The 20,023-nt window shown below is 34.6% G+C and overlaps 1 protein-coding gene and 1 long non-coding RNA gene across 2 annotated transcripts; both read left to right on the plus strand.

Moving 5' to 3' along the window:
* Nucleotides 1–9,505: 9,505 nt before the first annotated feature.
* LOC131633007 (uncharacterized) lies at nucleotides 9,506–16,984 on the plus strand. The gene is made up of 4 exons (XR_009293208.1): nucleotides 9,506–9,699; nucleotides 9,791–9,918; nucleotides 16,105–16,151; nucleotides 16,660–16,984. It is a non-coding gene; the product is annotated as an uncharacterized LOC131633007 (long non-coding RNA).
* A 7-nt stretch (nucleotides 16,985–16,991) lies between these two features.
* On the plus strand, nucleotides 16,992–19,424 carry LOC131633006 (large ribosomal subunit protein bL19cz-like). The gene is made up of 6 exons (XM_058903708.1): nucleotides 16,992–17,096; nucleotides 17,227–17,268; nucleotides 17,619–17,856; nucleotides 17,946–18,079; nucleotides 18,666–18,785; nucleotides 19,268–19,424. Exons 3-5 carry the CDS (start codon nucleotides 17,815–17,817, stop codon nucleotides 18,742–18,744), a joined length of 255 nt encoding a protein of 84 aa, XP_058759691.1. The 5' UTR covers nucleotides 16,992–17,096; nucleotides 17,227–17,268; nucleotides 17,619–17,814; the 3' UTR covers nucleotides 18,745–18,785; nucleotides 19,268–19,424.
* Nucleotides 19,425–20,023: the final 599 nt, after the last annotated feature.

The following is a 20,023-nucleotide window of genomic DNA, read 5'->3' on the forward strand; positions in this document are numbered from 1 at the left end:
TTATAAGTGAAAAAAGCTTTACAATGTTAATTTAGTATAATCATCCATAGTTATTATTTTTCACTTCAAATTCTATTCTTTATTGGAATTTCTTTTGACATTTTACTACATGTTCCTGTTAGCCAAAAGGCTCGTAAAAAACTATAAACTATTGATCAATCAAAATGGATGAAAAAACTATGTCCAACTCATCTCAATCAAAGCCATAATGATATTTGGTGCGTGCTAATAAACAGGGCCCTTAACATAATCACATGAAGAAAAACAAGATTCTTAACAAATTCATAATTCACATAAACTTGCATAGAAAGAAAGAACCGAAACAAAAAGTGGAGCAAAGTGTGACTGTAGAAAGTCGCAGTCAGAGTACAAAAAGAGAAGAAAAGGTTCAAGTGAGTGTGAGAAAGAACAAAACCAAATCCTAAGCAAATCCATCAACCGAGAGAGTATAAAGTGGAGCAGTCTTTGAATGAGCGTGGTTGCTGCCACATTTTACCCATTAGTGAATGGAAAGGTTAATTCATAAGGTAAAAATATATATAAAATGAATACAAGATGAATGGTTGTTGTATATTAATATAATGGAGCTTGTCTCCAATGAACCAATGGTGTATCTCTACTTTGATAATGAAAATATTAAATCTCCAATCAATCAACATATAAATAAGTTATAGAAGAGGTTGAAGATAATCAATGTGAAAAGATTTATGGTTAGATGGTTTAGGTCTCTATAGAGATCAAACATATCTTCAATATTTTTTGGAAATCTTGGTATCCGGCCGTGCGACCGACTAATCCAAGAGGGACCAATCCCACCGTCCACTAGCGGGGGCCCCATTAAATTGAACAGTGACGTGCTAACATATCTTCAATGTTAGCACATCACTGTTCAATTTAATGTTTGAGAGGTGTGGGACTATGCAAATATGATTGAAAAGAATCTTGGGTGTGGCTTAGAGTTACGTTTATACATGGGAGATGGTTAGAACCGTTCTTAGTTGATCTGATGTGGGATGCGAATAACACATAAGGTGTAGAGCGAATGTCATATATAAGTGGAGAGTTTTGCCTAGACTGGATTGTTGTATTGGGTCAGTTTTGTTTGACCTTTGGTCAATCCGGAATAGTTGCCCCTCAAATCTTTGGTACCAATGGTGAATTAGGGATTGTTGAAGCAAAAGTTTTGAGATTGATCCAAGTATGTGTTTTGTTATGGTAATAGGTTTGTTAATAAGGTGTTCTTGGAAAATTAGAGGATTATGTTGTGGCGCTGAGTGGGAGTAGATGACATTAAAAACATGTGAATTTAATGCGCATTGAATAGTTAAAATGTTACCTCAGGGAAATTCTTCACGTCCTCTCATGTGCCTAGGGTAGGAGGTGACACGCCTAGACTAACATAAGTGTATTTGAGTGACATTGCAAAACTGAGACTTCATCTTGACCGTTGAGCATGGTTTTTTATCTTCTGTTGAATCAAAGTCATTAATCTTGGCGCTCTTCATAACCTATAAATTAGCGATTTGAGGTTGAGTTTCACTTTTTTTGACTTTCTTTATTTTTTAGCGATAGCAACTCCCTTCTTCTACTTGTGATTTCTGTCATTGTTGTTAAGCTATCTTGGGTTTTGAGTCTTTTTTTCTTGAATCTCCATAACATGCACTAAAGTATATGATACCCCTTTTATTTCTTGTTCTTCTCTATTTTTCATTAGCTATTCAGTAGTGGTCTATTTAGGAAACCCAAATATAGGCATCCTATATATTGATCTTAGTAAAGATATAGAGATTAACAACATATCGTCTCAAAAGAGGTGAAGGTGATTGACCCAAAAATGACAAGATTAGAGGTGGAAAACACATGAGTGACTAACCCAAACATTAAAGAAAAATCCCCACTAGAATAAATATGAGGGAATTTGGTGTTGGTTTCTCCTTTGATAGAATTTTGATGGATCTTTCGATGCTCGTGGGGATCCTCATGGAGGAACGAGGCGCTAAAGCCATTTCCGGGTGTATAAGGCATTCATTTAATCACAATGCTACTGAGGTTGAGATTAGGTAGTGGGTAGAAGAGCACTCGAGATGTAATACTCCTGCTAGACATTTTTTATTTGTTGATAGTGAGACAAACATGGGGACAAAAAGGCCATTGGTCTTAATCTTCCTAAGGATGATAATCAATACTCATCGATAGACGAAGAGATTTTGGGGACATTGCCCAGGCACATAAGTGAAGGTAAAATGAATCTTACTTAATGGGATATGGATTCTTATTCAGACTAGAAAGTGACTTATCCAGGGAACGATAAGTGGTTATGCATCCAGTATGAAGTGTGTGGATTGCCTTTGGACACGTGCTTGTTTTCCATGATGGGGTTTACACTTCCTTTTAAAGACTTCAGAGTTAAGGTTCTAAACCATATAAGAATTATTCTTTGTGAGTTGCATGGTGTGAGTTGGACATACGTACAAATATTCCGACATTAGTGTGAATACAAGAATATCATTCCTACATTGACATTTTTCTTCATTTGATTCATATTTTGAGTACTTCTAATAATCCTCGTCTCCTCCAAGGGTTGTTTTCTTTCACACAAAAAAAGCAGAAGATGTTTGAAGTTTATATGGATAACTTTAAGGGAATCAAAGATCAATACTATTTTGTTGCACCCCTTAAATTTGTTGCTCATCCAAGTCTCCGAGAGATCCCAAAAGAGGCTCCTAATGATGGTGAATGTTCTCAGAGGTGCTCGTTTTCCCCTCTCTGCAATCCTAGGTAGACTTTGTGTTAGTCTTGCTATTACCTGATATATTTAAAAGTCATGGATATATATATATGATCAATGCATTGTATGTTATTGAGTGAAAAAGTACTCGACCTAAAAATCCTACCTTGTGAGAGTGTGAATATTTTGACAAATACCTTTAGGCCAAGAAAATGAAGAAAAAAAGTTATTTTCAAATGTTACAATCCTTAACCAATTTAAAAGAAAAACAACATTCACCACCTTATATTAAGGATGGAAAAACACGTGAAAGCAAGGGTATTGAAAAAAAAGTTTAGGGAGAAAAAGAAAAAAGACATGTTTTGAAAAAGAAAAATCAAGTAGTATTTGTACATTAGACAACAATTAGAAAATCATTCTCTATATTTTAGCTCTGAATGAAATAGGAGATGTTTTATAAAAGAAAGATCAAGTAGCACATGCTTCATTTTCCATATGCCTTATTGAACAAAACTACATTAGACAACCATTTTCTATATTTCAACTCAGAGATAAAGTTTGTTTGGACGAGTCTGTTGAAAGTGTTCTTAGTAGCCTCATCCTTCTTATATGGTTAATAATGTCTTCTTTGGGCAACATATTTGACAAATGGGTTGATATTCAACTAAAAATATACAGTGTTGAGGTTGATTCTCACCATCTCCTTGGGAGAAACAGCAAACATATATACATTGGCTTTGAGGCATTTGATAATTCAATCCTCCATATAACTTAATGATTAACTCCAACTTTTAATGAGTGTGTCGTTTTTCGTCAAACTATGTATGTCAAGGATGTAAGAGAAAAAAGTGATTTAGAATGTGTAACAAGCTAAGTAGTCGGCGAGTATCAAACAAAAGACCCAAAATTTATGAAGTGTCTATAAAAATGTAATATCCTTATCATAAAGATTTTTATAGTTTGAACTAACTTATGTCTTTAGAGACAAAATCTCTAGAGCATGCCTCTGGTCCAAAATGGCCAATAGGAATAACCTGGGAAACATTCGAAAGATAACTACATTGAAGTGGCCAAAGACTGAATTAATCCCCTCGTCTGATATCTTCAAGAAGATGTGTTATTGGAAATTCTCTGAGGAGGCAAAGAAACTGGAAGAAAAATCATTATTACAACACATATTGGTTTCGGGCTAATTGTACGAATATCTACTCTCATGCTCAAGTGTTTGATTATGAAAGAGGTAATAGTCACAATATTATAGGTTCATGATGGAGTATATTACAACCACATTGATGAACAATACTTAGCCAACAATATATTATATGTGGGTTTCTACTAGCCCGCTATAAATAAGGATAATAGTGAGTTTGTTAAGAAGTGTGACAAATGTCATCGATACGCAAGCATCTACCATGCTCTTGCTGAGACGCTAAATTTTGTGGATTTTCGTTTGCCCTTCTATATGTGCGAGATTGACATTATGGGATTTTTCCTCTTAGCCCAAAGGCGTTTAAATTTCCTGATAATGGGAGTATATTAATTTACAAAGCAAATAGAAGCTAAAATTGTTTTCATTATTCAAAAGAGTGGCTACATCAATATTAGTAGAAAATAATCACTTGCAGATTTTGACTAACTAAGTGCATAGTATCTAAAAATGGAACTAGGACAACAAGAATATTTATGCTATCATTTTGCACCAACTTGGATCAAGAACACATTCATCTTGGTGGAAAAATTTCAACCAACTTGACAAGCTATATCACAAAAAATTGATATTGAACTACATTAAAAATAAACTAGAAAAATCCAAAGCATAATAGGATAAATAATTGCACCAGGTTTATGATCATGCCACATGACTTCACATCAATCTGTATGCAAACATATTTCAAGTTGATCTATAGCCAGATGTAATGACTCCAGTAGAAAATGATATCCCCTATTAGTGCAAAGAACAAATAAAGGATGAAAAGAAGAATCTTAACTTAAGGGACTATTTGGTTTTGAGCAGATGGAGAGAACACGAGGGGATGAGAGAGGATATTTTTAATTAAAGGTGTTTAGTTCAATTTTTAAGAGGGCAAGAGAGGAGTAGATGGGAGTAAAACTTCTCTTAAACTAACTTTTTGCTTTCCTTCAAACTAAGGGATTAGAGAATTGAGGGTAGGGGAGGGAATGGAATATGTGTTATTATAATTTTAATTAAATTGACATAATTATCCTCATATTTATTTTAAAGTTCCAAAATCGTCCTTTTGAAAACTTAATATTAGATCACAATAAACATGAAACTCTTTTCTACCCCCGAGAGTTTTTAGTAAGGTAAACAATATTAGTAGTGTGTGTATTTGTTTTCTTATAATGGTAGAAGTTCTTAATAAAACTTGTGTTTACTATTCATTGACTTAATATTTTGTATGCATTAATCAACATGAAGGGATCATAAACACTTATGACTCTCTTGAAAAGAAGGTATCCATGTAAAACTTTTCTAACAAAGGATTAATTATGGTGAAACTCTCCTTAAAAGTGACTAATTAGTGATCATGTATACGTTGGACTCTCTTGAAAATGAGTTTATCTAAGACAAGCTCACCCATCAAGGGATTGAGTATCGTGAAATTCTCCCAAAAAAGGATTGAGAATTGACCGTCTACATGTTGAAATCTACTAAAAACCATTTGTTCCACGTCAAACTTGTCCGATAAAGAAATTATGGTAAAATTACCTCCAAAAAGAGTCAAATATTGATCATTCATAAGTCAACTCTCCTAAAAAGGACTAGATTTATGTCAAAGTCTTCCAACAATAGATTGTGTAGGGTGAAACTCTTCCTAAGAAATATCCAAAACTTGTCTCCTACACATCAAACTTGCCTAAAATGGAGTTGGTCTAAGTTAAACTTATCCACTAAGTAATTGATTGAGTTGAGTAAAATTATCCTTAAAAGATATCAAACATGGATCATAATAATTAAAAAATAATCTACACAAAATAAATTGTCACTAAAATGCAATTAATATAGATAATATAATAAAAGATTTTCATTACAAAATGAGTTTGTCATAACCAATCCAACAATTCAGCCATAGTCATTACAAACAAAATACAAAATAATTTATTAAAGAAGAAAAAAGCTTAGACTAAACGAGATTTTCATCAACGATGGACTTAAGAAATTCAGTTTCAAAAAAGTTCATATTTAAATGCATAAGGCATAATTGCTTATTAACAAGTCAAAACCTAGTAAGAACAATTATCAAAACTATATATATAATTTAACTCAAATTTGATTTAACTCAAATGCATAAGGCATAATTACTTTAATTTAACTCAAATTTGATTTGAATACTTATAGGAAATATATAAAATCTAACCTGATAAACACACTTCTAAAAGCATGCTTATTCTTTGAGAAATATGAGGTTATTTTGATGGTTTAAGTGCATCAATATATATCACATCAATAGAAAGTATAATGGTACTCTAAGGTGGGACCAATTCCTACTAAGCTTTTCACCACAAAAGCTCTCCTTACCCTAAAGTTAGGCCATCAATGGTTAACAAGGATAGATAGACCGCAGGTGGAGTGAGCTTTGGATATGATACAAAATTGTTCATATGTGAATCCCCAATTTAAGTCCATATAATTCTTGGGTTGAATGGTCAAGCTACAAATTATTAATGTTCATATGAAACATTAGATACTCTTTTTCCATCTTGTAGTCCCATCATCACCTTCTCCACTTCTTTCTCTCTTTGCATAATCATGTTTTTGCAAATTTTCATTCTTTCTATTCTTGTACTTCTTCCCACCTCAAAACGGTCTAATTTGCTTTAGGGGTTCAATATTTTTGCAAACAAAGGTTAACTTTATTTGTTCAAAACATTGCAAAATGAAGAAAAGAAAAAGGTAACAATTATATATTATATAAGCTATTTTGAAAAGTTAAATTAAGAATAATTTGCATAAGAGTTTGCATAAGAAGAGTTCTCAAAAAAAAAGTTTGGATTGAATAATTTTAGGGCACGCCTAGTTTGGATTGGCTTGATAGAATCGAGTTTATTTATATCTTATGAAAAAACTAAAGAAAATAATTTACAAGTGTTAATGGATAAATTAAGTAACCGAACTCTAGAGAAAATAAGTTCATGTGTATTTAAGTTATTACTTAGCTTGGAGTATTCATTATTATTCATTTTGATAATCAAGAAGTTAAACACATTTGTGATTGATGAAGTTCGCTTAATGTCAAAAAAAAAAAAATTATAAGCAAAAGAGATGAATATACCAAGGCATAAGGGGTGTTCAACTGATCAATACAACAAGAAGAAAACGTCGGTCACAAAATCAAACGGAAAACTAAAATCGGAGAGAAACCAAAAAAAACAAAAACTCAGAAAAATATTTCAATCCACCCACAACAAATTTTCCCTCACCTTATAACCCGTTAAAAACCAATCCCATGTTACAACTTTAACAATCTCAAACCATCAAAATTGTTCAACAAATCCTCATAAAAAAAAATCAAGTTTATACAATTCTAAATCGAGCAACAAAAAGCAAGGTCAAAACTCCAACCTAAATCTTGCTTGAAAGAAGAAAAAAATTTATCTCTAAAGCTTGCAACCTCTCCAACAAGTCCAGAAAATCCAAAAGATCCACTCGAACCCATAAACAAAATTTGTTCCATCACCGGTTAGAAATTGGACACCCACCAAAAAGATGCTCCAAGTCTTTTTCATGATCAAAACATAACGGACATACTAAATTGTGATTCCCAAATAAAATTCCCCACTTTGCTAGATTCGACCGAGACGAGAACCTATTCAAAATCAATCTCCAAACACAAATCGCAATTTTTTTCAGAATTTTAGGTTTTCATAAACTCTTAAAAAACAGTAAGTTAAATTTCAAGTTCAATTATTTTCGATAAAACTATATTTAATTCTCGATCAAACTTATTAGAGCTTTTTGCTCTTAGAATCATATGGTTAAGCCAAAAAAAAAATATCATCACATTATAAGTTGCGTTTACACAAAAATATTTTAAAATATGAGTTAAATTCAACAATCATCTGAATTAAATTTTGCCGGACACTAGAGAATCTTTGAATAAACAATATATTTGCAGTTTATAGCATAAATACTTATTAAAATAAACACTTATAAATAAATTTAAATAAACTATTTTATAATAAAAGATAAAATAAATATAATTTTTTTTATTAGCTATCTTAAAAAATTTATAAAATTAAATTCAAAACAATTTATGAAAAATGGCATAAACTATTCTAATTAAATCTCCAAATAATATCAAAAAATTTAAAATAATAGATAAATTCAAATAAATCTATTCAAACATATCCTAGATAGCCAAATAAAAGTTAGTCAAATACGAATTATGTGAGTTTTTCTCAAATTCACTAAAGTTCACAAAGCTAGCCCGAGTGTTAAAATATGTCAAATAAATTAAGAAACTTACAACCGATGAATAAAAAAGTTTCTTGACTTATGATATAAGATTATATTCCCAATTTCCCGAATTCACCAAACAAAGTTTGTTTTGTACATAGAAAGGACTTCATATCTAGGTCCTATAGTTTAGTGCATGAGAGGGACACAATTGGATTTTCACAAGAAATGTACCCACACTTTATCATAACTTATAATCAACTATACACATGATGATGAGATTTCATTTCAGGTTGGGTAAGATGTAGATTCGTCCATGGGAACGGAGACAAGGCAAACCAAAATCAAACCATACCATATGGTTTGTTTTGAACCAAAGTACATGGTTAGGTCAAAAAATTGTAGAGAGAGAGAGAGAGGGTTGATGTTCATTGACCCCAAAGCAAAAAACAAAAACATTCACAAGATGATGAATGATGATACAACCACCCATGGGGCCACATGAGAAAAAACAGGGTATGTATGTGAGTGTGAGAGAGAAAATTATTGCTAGTAATTTCCATTAAGTTAAGCTTTGAGGTTTAGGGTTACTGTGGTTGATGATTGTATACTTAATAGCTTGCGTGCACTCCTGCACTCACGCACGGGCACGTATGAATTATGAATCAACCTTCCACACCACTCACTCACTCACTCACCCACTATTCTTGGTGTTGTGTTTTTTTTTTTACAAAAGTGTTTGGTTTTAAATTTACCAAAGTTGAACTACTTTTGTTCTATTTGAGAATTTTATTCTAAAATATGATTAAAAGTAATATTAATTTAGTTTAGGACTAGCAATGAACTGAACTACTCGAAAAAATTTGCAACTCGATTCGATAATTAAATCGTTGAATTAGGTTCATGACTCAAATGATCTGAATATGAGCTGAAAACTAAGTTTGTTAACTAAATAAGTTGAACTTAAACTTACATACACTACTAGAAATATGGCCTACGGCCACGCTAAATTTTTCCACAACTAAAAAACCGTGGCCACATACAAGCTTTAGCCATAGTTTTTAAATCGTAGACATATGTTTTAAAATATTGAATCCAAAAGTACGAAAGTGTGGCCTTTTCTTCATTTTCCACGGTTAACAAACTGCAGATATTTTAAGCTGCAAATAAAAACCGCGGCATTATAATTTTCACTTCAAACTTTGCTCCAAACCCAAAAAAATATATCCCTCCAGAATTTCCCTCTTATTTTTTTAGTTTCCCTCTCCTTAATTTTTTTAGATTAAAAAAAGAAAAAAACACTAAAAATCTAAATGAAATTTCAATGTTAGTTTTCGTTCACAAATGGAAATAGGGTTAGAGAAATAGGGTTAGAGAGAGTGAAATCACAAAGCTCTCTCCCTCCTTCAAGAGAAGATCGTGAACGGTGATGGCGGCGCGGCTAATTCCTCTCCTCCGATTGACAACAACACCAACGAACATTACCTTCTTCTCTTTTCATCACAAATGGCAGCGCGACCTCCATCTCCGACGATATCTCCTTTTCATCTCCGTTTGATCCTCTTCATCTCCGATTTGTTCGATTCATATTAGTTTTTGTTCAATTTCATGTTTTATTAACCTAATTTGTTTGATTTTTACAGAGATTAACACAAATTCTAAAAGGGAAAACGAAATCCAGTTGTGAAACAACGAAGCAGAATAGGGTTCGAGAAGAAGAAAGTCGAACTTTATAGAGAACTAAGGGATTGAGTAGCGTTCCATCTCCCGTGTACGATTCTTGTAACACCCCAATTCTACCCACGAAATTTAAATAAAATCAGAGTATAACAATTCACAAAATAAGCAATCGAGGTATCACATATTCATTCTCAAAGACAAATCACCTCGTCGCATAAAGCGGATACATAGCATTCATAAAAAGTATGGGAGAACCAACAACATCGAATGATAGTCTTTAACATAAAACAACTTCTATAGAAGTGCAACGGAAACTCAACAATTAGTTCAAAGATTTCATAGCATCTTAATTCAACAATTAACGCAATTAAAGTGGCAATCTCAAATAAACAACTCAAGTATTTGCCAAAACATAATAAATCAATAGCAAGTAAATTGACGCGTTCGTCCCCCTGAGTGCTACGTATCAGAGCGACAACGACTCAAGACCAACTCGGCTAACCTCCTCTCAATGCGAATCACCTGCACGTTACCAATATAAAGGCAACGGCGAAACAAAGAAAGGGTGAGATATCAATTCATATAATCGAGCGCATGATAAATTATATATTAGAATTTAAACATATTCGGTTAATCGCATTCACAAGTATTAATATAGTCATTCTATCATTAAGTCACAAAGTCACATCTTCACATAATCCCATCATTTAATAAGTCACAAAAATACAAATCACGACAAAGTCACAAACGTCACGCTATGAATCACATAGAAATATATGGGACATGACTCATGTATATGCATGTGGTACCAATCGGAGCTTCAGCCCCCGTCACCAATTGCCCAATTCAGAGGCACAAGGCATAAGCCTTCGTCACTAATTTGCCAATCCAGACCGTCACAATAAATATGCAAATGCATGCGACTCGATGAACCGAACATCACACAACACCATCGTCGTCATTTACTTCACAAAAATATTCGTCACAAGGCACACGCCCATAACACAATTATTACCGATTATTAAAGGTGATACACTTCACACATAATACAACAACTTCATACAACAACAAAACAATTCCGACAATTCATCAAATCAACGGACGATATCATTAGAAAAATAATCACAAAGATATTCACAACAATTCACAATTACGGTCAAATCCTCGAGATACCGTAATTTACCGATAAAACGAATAGTTAATCTAAGTTCAATTTATTCTAATTAAATAGGCTTAAAAATATTAATTCAACTATTAATTTAATCGACCAATTAATATCACAATTTTGACAAAAGAATACCACCACGTTAATGTGCTAATTAAACTTAGCTACCACGTAAATTTTCATCAAATTCCGGACAACTAATTATACCGCTTAAATCGGCTATTTCGATCAAACGGGACTGTTTTGCATTTGATTATTTCTATTACATACTACCTATTCTTAATTCCAATCTCTACTGACTTCAATTATTTCAGCTCACAATTATATTTCCTTTTCCATTATACATTATCATAATGTATATATACATATCTAAGTACCCCTAACATGTATCATTATTAATTCTTCTAATTTGTATTTTAAAGAACATATAAACGAATATGTCACTACAGCAAATGGATAAGATCAAGTTATTTATGTAGTCTTATTAGTTCTATTCCTAAACATGCATCTACTACCTTTTCTGTTTTCTGTTAATAATCACTAAGTCATATAATTATTAAATGCCACCTATATTATCTCAATTATGTGAACATACACACTAACCAGATTAACAAAAAAAAGACAAGTAAAAGGGAACACGGGCCAAGAACAGCCGTCCCTATCAAGACCGGCATCTCATGCTACAGGAAACAAATTGAAATTACCAATTTCCGTACGAAATAAAAGAAAACAATGGTGGAACAGGGTAATAGAACGTAAATAAAACCAATTCTAGAGTACCATGAAACATTAGAGTAAATAAACAGCAACAACCTCATGTTTATTAAGACAAACAGTAGTGATTAACACAAGCAATATTAATACAAGCAAGATTAACACAAGCAAAAGCAACAACCTAAATCCCTAATCCCCAACATATAAGGTTTCATAAGCCCCATTATAGGAAAAGAACCCCACCCCTTACCTTGTTTGGATTGAAGAAAACTCTACAAATCCTAGCACTTGGGTTGGAATTTCTCTAAGCTTGCTCCTACTCTTTAAGACCTAGCCTCCACTCTTCCAAAATGATTTTCTATTTTCTGGTTTTTCTCTACACTTCCTTAAACCCTTACTAACATAAAAATCTATTCTTTCTACAATATTGGGCCTAAGAGTTAACACCCCTTCACCAATCTTTACTAAATCAAAATAGGCCCAATAAACTCATTAACTCAAAATAAATTAAAATACTATTTCTAATAATATTTCACTTTTATTCCATAAAAAAATAATATCTAATTTTTTAATATATCAGTTAATATTCAATAACTCATATTTACGGTCTAATCTCAATTACTCAGAAAATTCTCAAAACGCTACATATTAGCTTATTAATATTTCTAATACTAAAAATATTAAAATTTCCGATTAAATGTCGATCCGCTATCCCGAACTAATACCGACTAAATCGCTTCAAAACGCAAAAATTCAATAAACATCACAAACGTCTAAATTAAGCGAATAAATAAATTTCCGGGCGTTACAACTCTCCCCCACTAGAATATTTTCGTCCTCGAAAATAGAAATTTACCTGATTCAAATAACTCGGGATAGGAGTCTCGCATCTTGCTCTCCAGCTCCCAGGTTAGGCTCTCACCAGCAGCTCCCAACCAGACAACTTTCACCAATGGAATCTCTTTGCCTCTTAGAACCTTCACTTCGCGATCCTCAATTCGCACAGGCATCGTCTCCACTGTGAGATTATCGCGCACTTGCACATCGTCCATCTGAATCACATGAGACGGATCTGAAACATACTTCCGGAGTTGTGACACATGAAACACATCGTGCAAATTAGCAAGATTTGGCGGTAACGCCACACGATAAGCAACTTTCCCCACACGATCTGATATCTGATACGGACCGATAAAGCGAGGAGTGAGCTTCTTAGACTTTAGAGCTCGCCCAACACCAGTCACAGGTGTGACTCTCAAAAACACATGATCACTAGCTTGGAATTCCAAATCTTTTCTTCTCTTGTCATGGTAACTTTTCTGCCTACTTTGAGAAGCTTTCATCTTATCTCGAATAAGTTTCACTTTCTCCGTAGTCTCTCTAACAATCTCAGGTCCAAGTACCACACTCTCTCCCGACTCATGCCAACATAACGGAGTCCTGCACCTCCGACCATACAACGCCTCAAAAGGTGCCATTCCAATACTAGAATGGTAACTGTTATTGTAAGTGAACTCAATCAACGGAAGATAAGTATCCCACGAACCTCCCTGCTCAAGAACACATGCTCTCAATAAATCTTCCAATGATTGAATAGTCCTCTCGGTCTGACCATCTGTCTGCGGATGATACGCCGTACTCAACCTCAACTTAGAACCCAACGCCTCTTGCAAACTTCTCCAGAAATCGGAAGTGAACCTCGGATCTCTATCCGACACAATACACAAAGGTACACCATGCAACTTCACGATCACCCTGACATATATCTCTGCTAACTTTGCAATCGGAAATGTGATGTTAATAGGTATAAAGTGTGCCGACTTCGTAAGCCTATCAACAATCACCCAAATCGAATCAAATCCTCTTAAGGTATTAGGTAATCCCGTTACAAAGTCCATCGAAATGCTATCCCATTTCCATTCTGGAACTTCTAACGGTTGCATCAATCCTGCAGGCTTCTGATGTTCGATCTTTGACTTCTGACAAGTCAAACAAGCATACACAAACTGTGCCACATCACGTTTCATACCAGGCCACCAAAACAAACCCTTCAAGTCTTGATACATCTTTGTAGCTCCTGGATGAATACTCAAATTGCTTCTATGACTCTCTTCTAGAATCGCCTTCTTAATCTCTTCATCATCAGGAATGCAAATACGATCTCGGAATCTCAACACACCACGTGCATCTAACTTGAAATCACCATTCTCAAGTCGATCGGTTCCAACCATCAAATCCACCAACTTCACATCTAACTTCTGAGCCTCTCTGATATTGTCAAGAAAGTCATTGTTAATCTTCAACATTCCCAACATAACACTATGCGGTGTCACTTCGCATACCAAACTCAAGTCTCAGAACTGCTCAATCAACTCCAACTCTTTAACCATCATGGCCGACATATGCAAAGTCTTTCGGCTCAAAGCATCGGCCACTACATTTGCTTTTCCAGGATGATAGTTCAAACCGAAATCATAATCCTTCAACAATTCAAGCCACCTTCGTTGCCTCATATTCAACTCCTTCTGATCAAAAAGGTACTTCAAACTCTTATGATCGCTAAACACCTCGAATCTAGAGCCATAAAGGTAATGTCTCCAAATTTTTAACGCAAAGACCACAGCAGCCAACTCAAGATCATGCGTAGGATAATTCTTTTCATGGGTCCTCAATTGCCTAGACGCGTAAGCAACCACTTTACCGTTCTGCATAAGCACACCACCTAACCCCATCAGACAAGCATCACAGTACACAACAAAAGGCTCTCCTGAATTAGGCAAAGTCAAAACTGGAGCCGACGTCAACCTCTTCTTCAACTCATTGAAACTCTCTTCACATTGAACATCCCACACAAACGCCTTTCCTTTGCAAGTCAATCTCGTCAATGGAAGTGCCAACTTAGAAAATCCTTCGATAAACCGTCTATAGTAACCGGCCAAACCCAAGAAGCTTCTAATCTCAGTAGCTGACTTCGGAGTCTCCCATTGTAACACAGCATCAACTTTAGAAGGATCCACGGCAATGCCACTACCAGAAATGACATGACCAAGGAAACTAACTTCATGCAACCAAAATTCACACTTAGACAACTTGGCATACAATTGCTTCTCTTTCAAAACTTGTAACACAATCCTCAAATGCTCTTCATGCTCTTCTTCAAATTTAGAGTAGATGAGAATGTCATCAATGAATACCACCACGAACCGATCCAAGTAAGTATGAAAAATACGGTTCATGTACTCCATGAATACTCCCGGTGCATTAGTGACACCAAAGGGCATCACCGAATACTCGTAGTGTCCATACCGAGTCCTGAACGCGGTCTTCTGAATGTCATCTTCCTTTACTCTAATCTGGTGATATCCGGACCTTAAATCAATCTTAGAAAACACACTAGCACCCACTAACTGATCCATCAAGTCATCGATTCTTGGAAGTGGATACTTGTTCTTTATCGTCACCTTATTCAACTGCCGATAATCAACACAAAGTCTCATACTTCCATCTTTCTTCTTTACAAGCAATACGGGTGCTCCCCACGGTGATACACTTGGTCTTACAAACTTCTTCTCAAGCAATTCTTCTAATTGCTTCTTCAATTCAGATAACTCTGATGCAAACATCCTGTACGGTGCCATAGAAACAGGTCTGGTACCAGGTACAAGATCAATCGTAAACTCAACTTCTCTTTCTGGAGGTACATCAGGAATGTCATCAGGAAACACTTCAGAAAATTCTCTCACCACCTTTAACTCATCAATTCGAACTTGATTCTCAAAAGACAAGGACGCCATCAATGAGAACATTTGCGCTTCGTCTTGCATCAGTTGCTTCAACTGCTTACCATTCAACAAACCAACTCCTTCTTCTTCAAGGGAAGAAAATCTCACCGTGTTGTTAAAACAATTGATATGAACGTAGTTGCGCTTCGCCTTTTTAATGTAACACCCCGATATCCGCTGCACGCATCAACCGTGTCGGCCAACCGAGCATGTTACCCGGCTTAATCAATAATCCCCCTAGGTCCGCTTATCGGCTGCCCAGGAAATATTGTTTTTGCCTCCCGCAGGAATCGAACCATGTACCTAGGGGTTAAGTACATATTCATAGCAATTCCTGCTACCAATTGACCATATAGCTCAATTGGTAGCAGGAATTGCTATGAATATGTACTTAACCCCTAGGTACATGGTTCGATTCCTGCGGGAGGCAAAAACAATATTTCCTGGGCAGCCGATAAGCGGACCTAGGGGGGATTATTGATTAAGCCGGTAACATGCTCGGTTGGCCGACACGGTTGATGCGTGCAGCGGATATCGGGGTGTTACAATTCTTCTTCCCAACCTTCACCTTTCTCTTTTCTCTGCATACAAATCTAACCATTTCTTTTTTCCTTAGGTCTTAAAAGTTGTTGGAATGTGACAAGTTTTTGGCCATAGAAGAAGGTATGTACTTTATGGGTTGTAATCATTTTCTCTCTTATGCAGTAATTGTCTTTGTCTTGATAGAATTCACTCACGTTTGATTTATGTCAAGGATGACTTATTTTCATGTTACTGAATCTTATGATAATTGAGGATACTAAGTTTATTGTTTATTTAAAAACCTTAGATGAGTTATTGTTGTTTGATTGTCATCAAAATATGGGTTCTGTCATTAACTGATATGAAACCCCTTTGGGTCCTGTGTTTGGAGTCTTAATGGAAGTGATCTCCGAGTAATATCTAATCTCATTCAAGAATAACTTGAGTGAAATTTCAATTCATATTTAATATAGCTGAATATAATATTAGTACACCATACATGTAAGCAGGTTTATAAAAATGGTTGCAGTTGCGATTGCGATTGCGTTAAGACTTTTTTGGTTTCGGTTTCTCTGATATGGGTTTGATTCTAATTGAATGAACATATCAAAAAGACTAAAACTTTGGTTCATTATATTATTTTTTGCAGGTTGACACTGACATGCATATGCCCCTGCTGTTTGTGCTTTACACTAATTGTGAAACTTGCTTTGGAATTGGTAAAGGCTCCACTCCAATGTTAAAATGTTTTTAGTTTATCAATTATATCATACTATAGATTTTTTAAGATTTTTTTTCATCTTTTGTTTCTTGTTGCAATTCATTTTCATCTTTTGGTTTAGTACTTTTCAAATTCTTGATTTAGCCATTTTTGGAATTGGATTGATTTGTTTGAGTTTGTCTAACAGAAGAAAAAGTATTAATGAGATTATTTAGAGAATTCAGTGTCTTTATTTGCATTTTGCTGCTTTGTTGGATACAGTGCGCATTTGAAGCTGCGAAAGTACGTGTTCAAACTCAATCTGGTTTCGCAAGAGGCCTTTGTGATGGGCTCCCAAAATTTGTCAAATCTGAAGGAGTTTTGGGGTATGGTTATAAACTCTGTAACTTCTGAATTGTTTTTGTATACTAGAGAATGTTGTGTGATTCTATTATGTTGCTCTGAATCCATGCTTGGATTTAGACTGTTATCTAACTAAAACTATCATGATTTCAGGCTGTACAAGGGATTAGTGCCTCTATGTAGCAGCTATATGAGGTTTAGCATTTCATCACAGTTTTGTACTTTGTAATCCTAAGCATAACAACTGCCACTCTGTGATATGTAGCCACTATTAGCTGAACTCCGTGATCAATTGTTTGTGTTCTTGTGCTACTTAGTAAACTGCACTTATTTGTTTACTGTAGAACCAAATTTTTATGTGTGATAGACTTTGTTTTGGTTTCTATCTTTAATGCCTTGCCAAATGTTGCATATTCAACATGTTGCTGTGAATTTGTTTTTGGCTATATTTGTATTGTGTTATTGTACACCACTGGTACTCTATAAAAACGCTTGTTCGGTCGTCGTTTCTCAAGCGCGCCTTCAATCCTTTCACCTTAACGCAGGAGCTGTTTCCAAACTTCAAATGATGGTTCTTTTATCGCTTCAGTTCACAGAAACGCATTATGCAGGCATGTGACTTCCCTTTGATTTATTTAATAAAGGGATTTGTTTGTTTTGTTTGTAAAAATTGTTGGTATTATTTATATCCTTTAGATTTTAGACAAGGAAGCAGTGGAGGAGGTGAAAGGACAAAGAGAAATGCCTGATATAAAGCCGGGTTATATTGTGCAGCTCAAAGTGGTAAGAAAATTTGTTTTTGAAGATATATTGGTACTTGTGCTTTGTGTTCATGAGAATGATACGGTTTTTTCCTATGCCTAATATGATAGGAAGTGCCAGAGAACAAGAGGCGTGTTTCTATTATAAAAGGGATTGTTATTGTAAGGCGTAATGCTGGACTCAATTCTACTTTCAGAATTAGAAGGATGGTAGCTGGGGTTGGGATTGAGTCTTTATTCCCACTGTAAGTATTGCCTTCTATATTTTTCGTATATCTGGTTGTAGACTTGGAAACAAACCTTCGTCCTAGTAGTGTAATAGATCCACCATACACCCAACCATTTTCTTAATCGCACCTTGGTTGGAGTTTTGTAAAACTGAGCTATCATTTCTTAAACTGCTTGTATACATGCTATTTTGAACTGGTAAAACATAATCATGTGATTCATGTTTCTGTTTGTTGGCTTTTAAAAAGGGAGTAGTTATACTAGGAAATGTCTTAATCGATTCACTTGCCTCCCTAAAATAAGAATATATGGAACGGTTTCCTTGGGAACCTTATGATGTTGTGTTGTGTTATGATAATTATTTGAATTCTAGTTACGAGCTCGTTGTTTACGTTCTTTTAAAGCATTTTGGTTTCTTCAAAAAATAATTCAAAAAACACACCTTATTTTGGTTTCCAATATGAATTTAATGTGTTGTACTTGTATGTGTGCATGGAATCCAGTTCAATGTGTTTTGTGTTGTGATCTTATAATTTGAAGTTGATTGTGCTTGTAGTCATATTACTTAAGGTTAATTCTTGAGGCATGGGATACATGTGACAGGTATTCACCTAACATAAAGGAGATAAAGGTGCTGGACAAGAAGAAAGTGAGAAGAGAAGAGCCAAGCTCTACTACCTGAGGGATAAAATGAATGCACTTAGATAAATACACTTATTCTCGGTATATCTTCATTTGCACCAATCTTTATCTTGTTGGAAATTTTGTGATTAATAATTTTTGTTATACACTTAAAATGATTATTTCCTCTGTTGCATTGAAACTGTATAAAATTGGAATGATATTACAATTTAGGTGGCTTTGTTATTATGATAAAATGCAATTAAGTTTATATTGGGTGATAAAATCTGTTGACCCCTTTTCATTGGGAGTTACATGTTAGTAATTTTTGACAAAAATGGTTGAATTAGAAACTAATCAACCAAACAGATTCCACATTGATATTAGCCTCTAGTTTAAGACGGATGAACCTTTGAACATGTATTTATAAGCCTTGGGATATTGATAGGAGGATAGTTAGTTTTGATAATCCTTGCAAATAAAATGTTTTATGCCACCATTTGAAGTTTTCGTTGTTCAAGTTAGCATAAAAGAACCATCATTTGAAGATTATTTGGTTCTAATTAGTTTTTCTGATATTGCAGTTCATCCTGAAAGTTGGAATCCAATGTGGTCTGCATCAAGGTCAGAGTGTGCACATTTTGTAGTTTGTCACTCAAGTTTTTATATTTAGTTTTGGTTCAGGTTTATTAGATGTATAATGTACTTAGTCAATCATATACTGATGCTATTGCCATTGATGTGTAGGCAGTAAAATAATTTGTATTCATAAAATTATAGTAATCAAATTTTAAATTCTTTAAAATTAGCGCAAGTGATTGGTGTGTTGGATTAATATAAGCCACTAAATTTATTTACATTAAATTTATATTAAACTGTGGCAAGATAAATGGTTTAGAATGCATAACATATAACCACGGTTTTAAATCTGTGGTCATAACCAAACCGTAGCTATATCTTGAACCAAAACTGTATGTTAAACGTTAAATTAAAACCGTGGCTTTACCATATGGCCACAGTTTTGTAATCATGGCAAATACAAACCGCGGCCTTAATCAAGCTACCTAAACCGTGGCCTAAAAAACCCACGGTTGTAAAAAAGGCGTGGTCTATACCAAAAAACCGTGGACTTTACTTTAGGCCACGGCCGTATACTCCACAGTTGGATTTCCGTGGCCAAACCGTGGCCTAAGCGTTACGCCACAGTTATTTTGCATATAGCCTCGGTTTTCTGGGGGTGGCAGGAGGCCATTTTTCCTGTAGTGATAATTCGACTCGTTAGGTTCATGAGTCAACTCGATCATATATGAAATTAATTATATTGTGTATAAGAGTAGGTT

Source organism: Vicia villosa, unplaced genomic scaffold (genome assembly GCF_029867415.1).
Source record: "Vicia villosa cultivar HV-30 ecotype Madison, WI unplaced genomic scaffold, Vvil1.0 ctg.001062F_1_1, whole genome shotgun sequence".
Classification (NCBI taxonomy): domain Eukaryota; kingdom Viridiplantae; phylum Streptophyta; class Magnoliopsida; order Fabales; family Fabaceae; genus Vicia; species Vicia villosa.

What these genes read in the sequence shown, in the direction of transcription:
- LOC131633006 (XM_058903708.1), top strand. Translation starts at nt 17,815, where the DNA reads ATGCCTGATATAAAGCCGGGTTATATTGTGCAGCTCAAAGTG. An exon ending in ATATTGTGCAGCTCAAAGTG is followed by an intron (nt 17,857 to 17,945) that starts GTAAGAAAATTT and finishes CTAATATGATAG; the next exon opens with GAAGTGCCAGAGAACAAGAG. An exon ending in ATTGAGTCTTTATTCCCACT is followed by an intron (nt 18,080 to 18,665) that starts GTAAGTATTGCC and finishes TACATGTGACAG; the next exon opens with GTATTCACCTAACATAAAGG.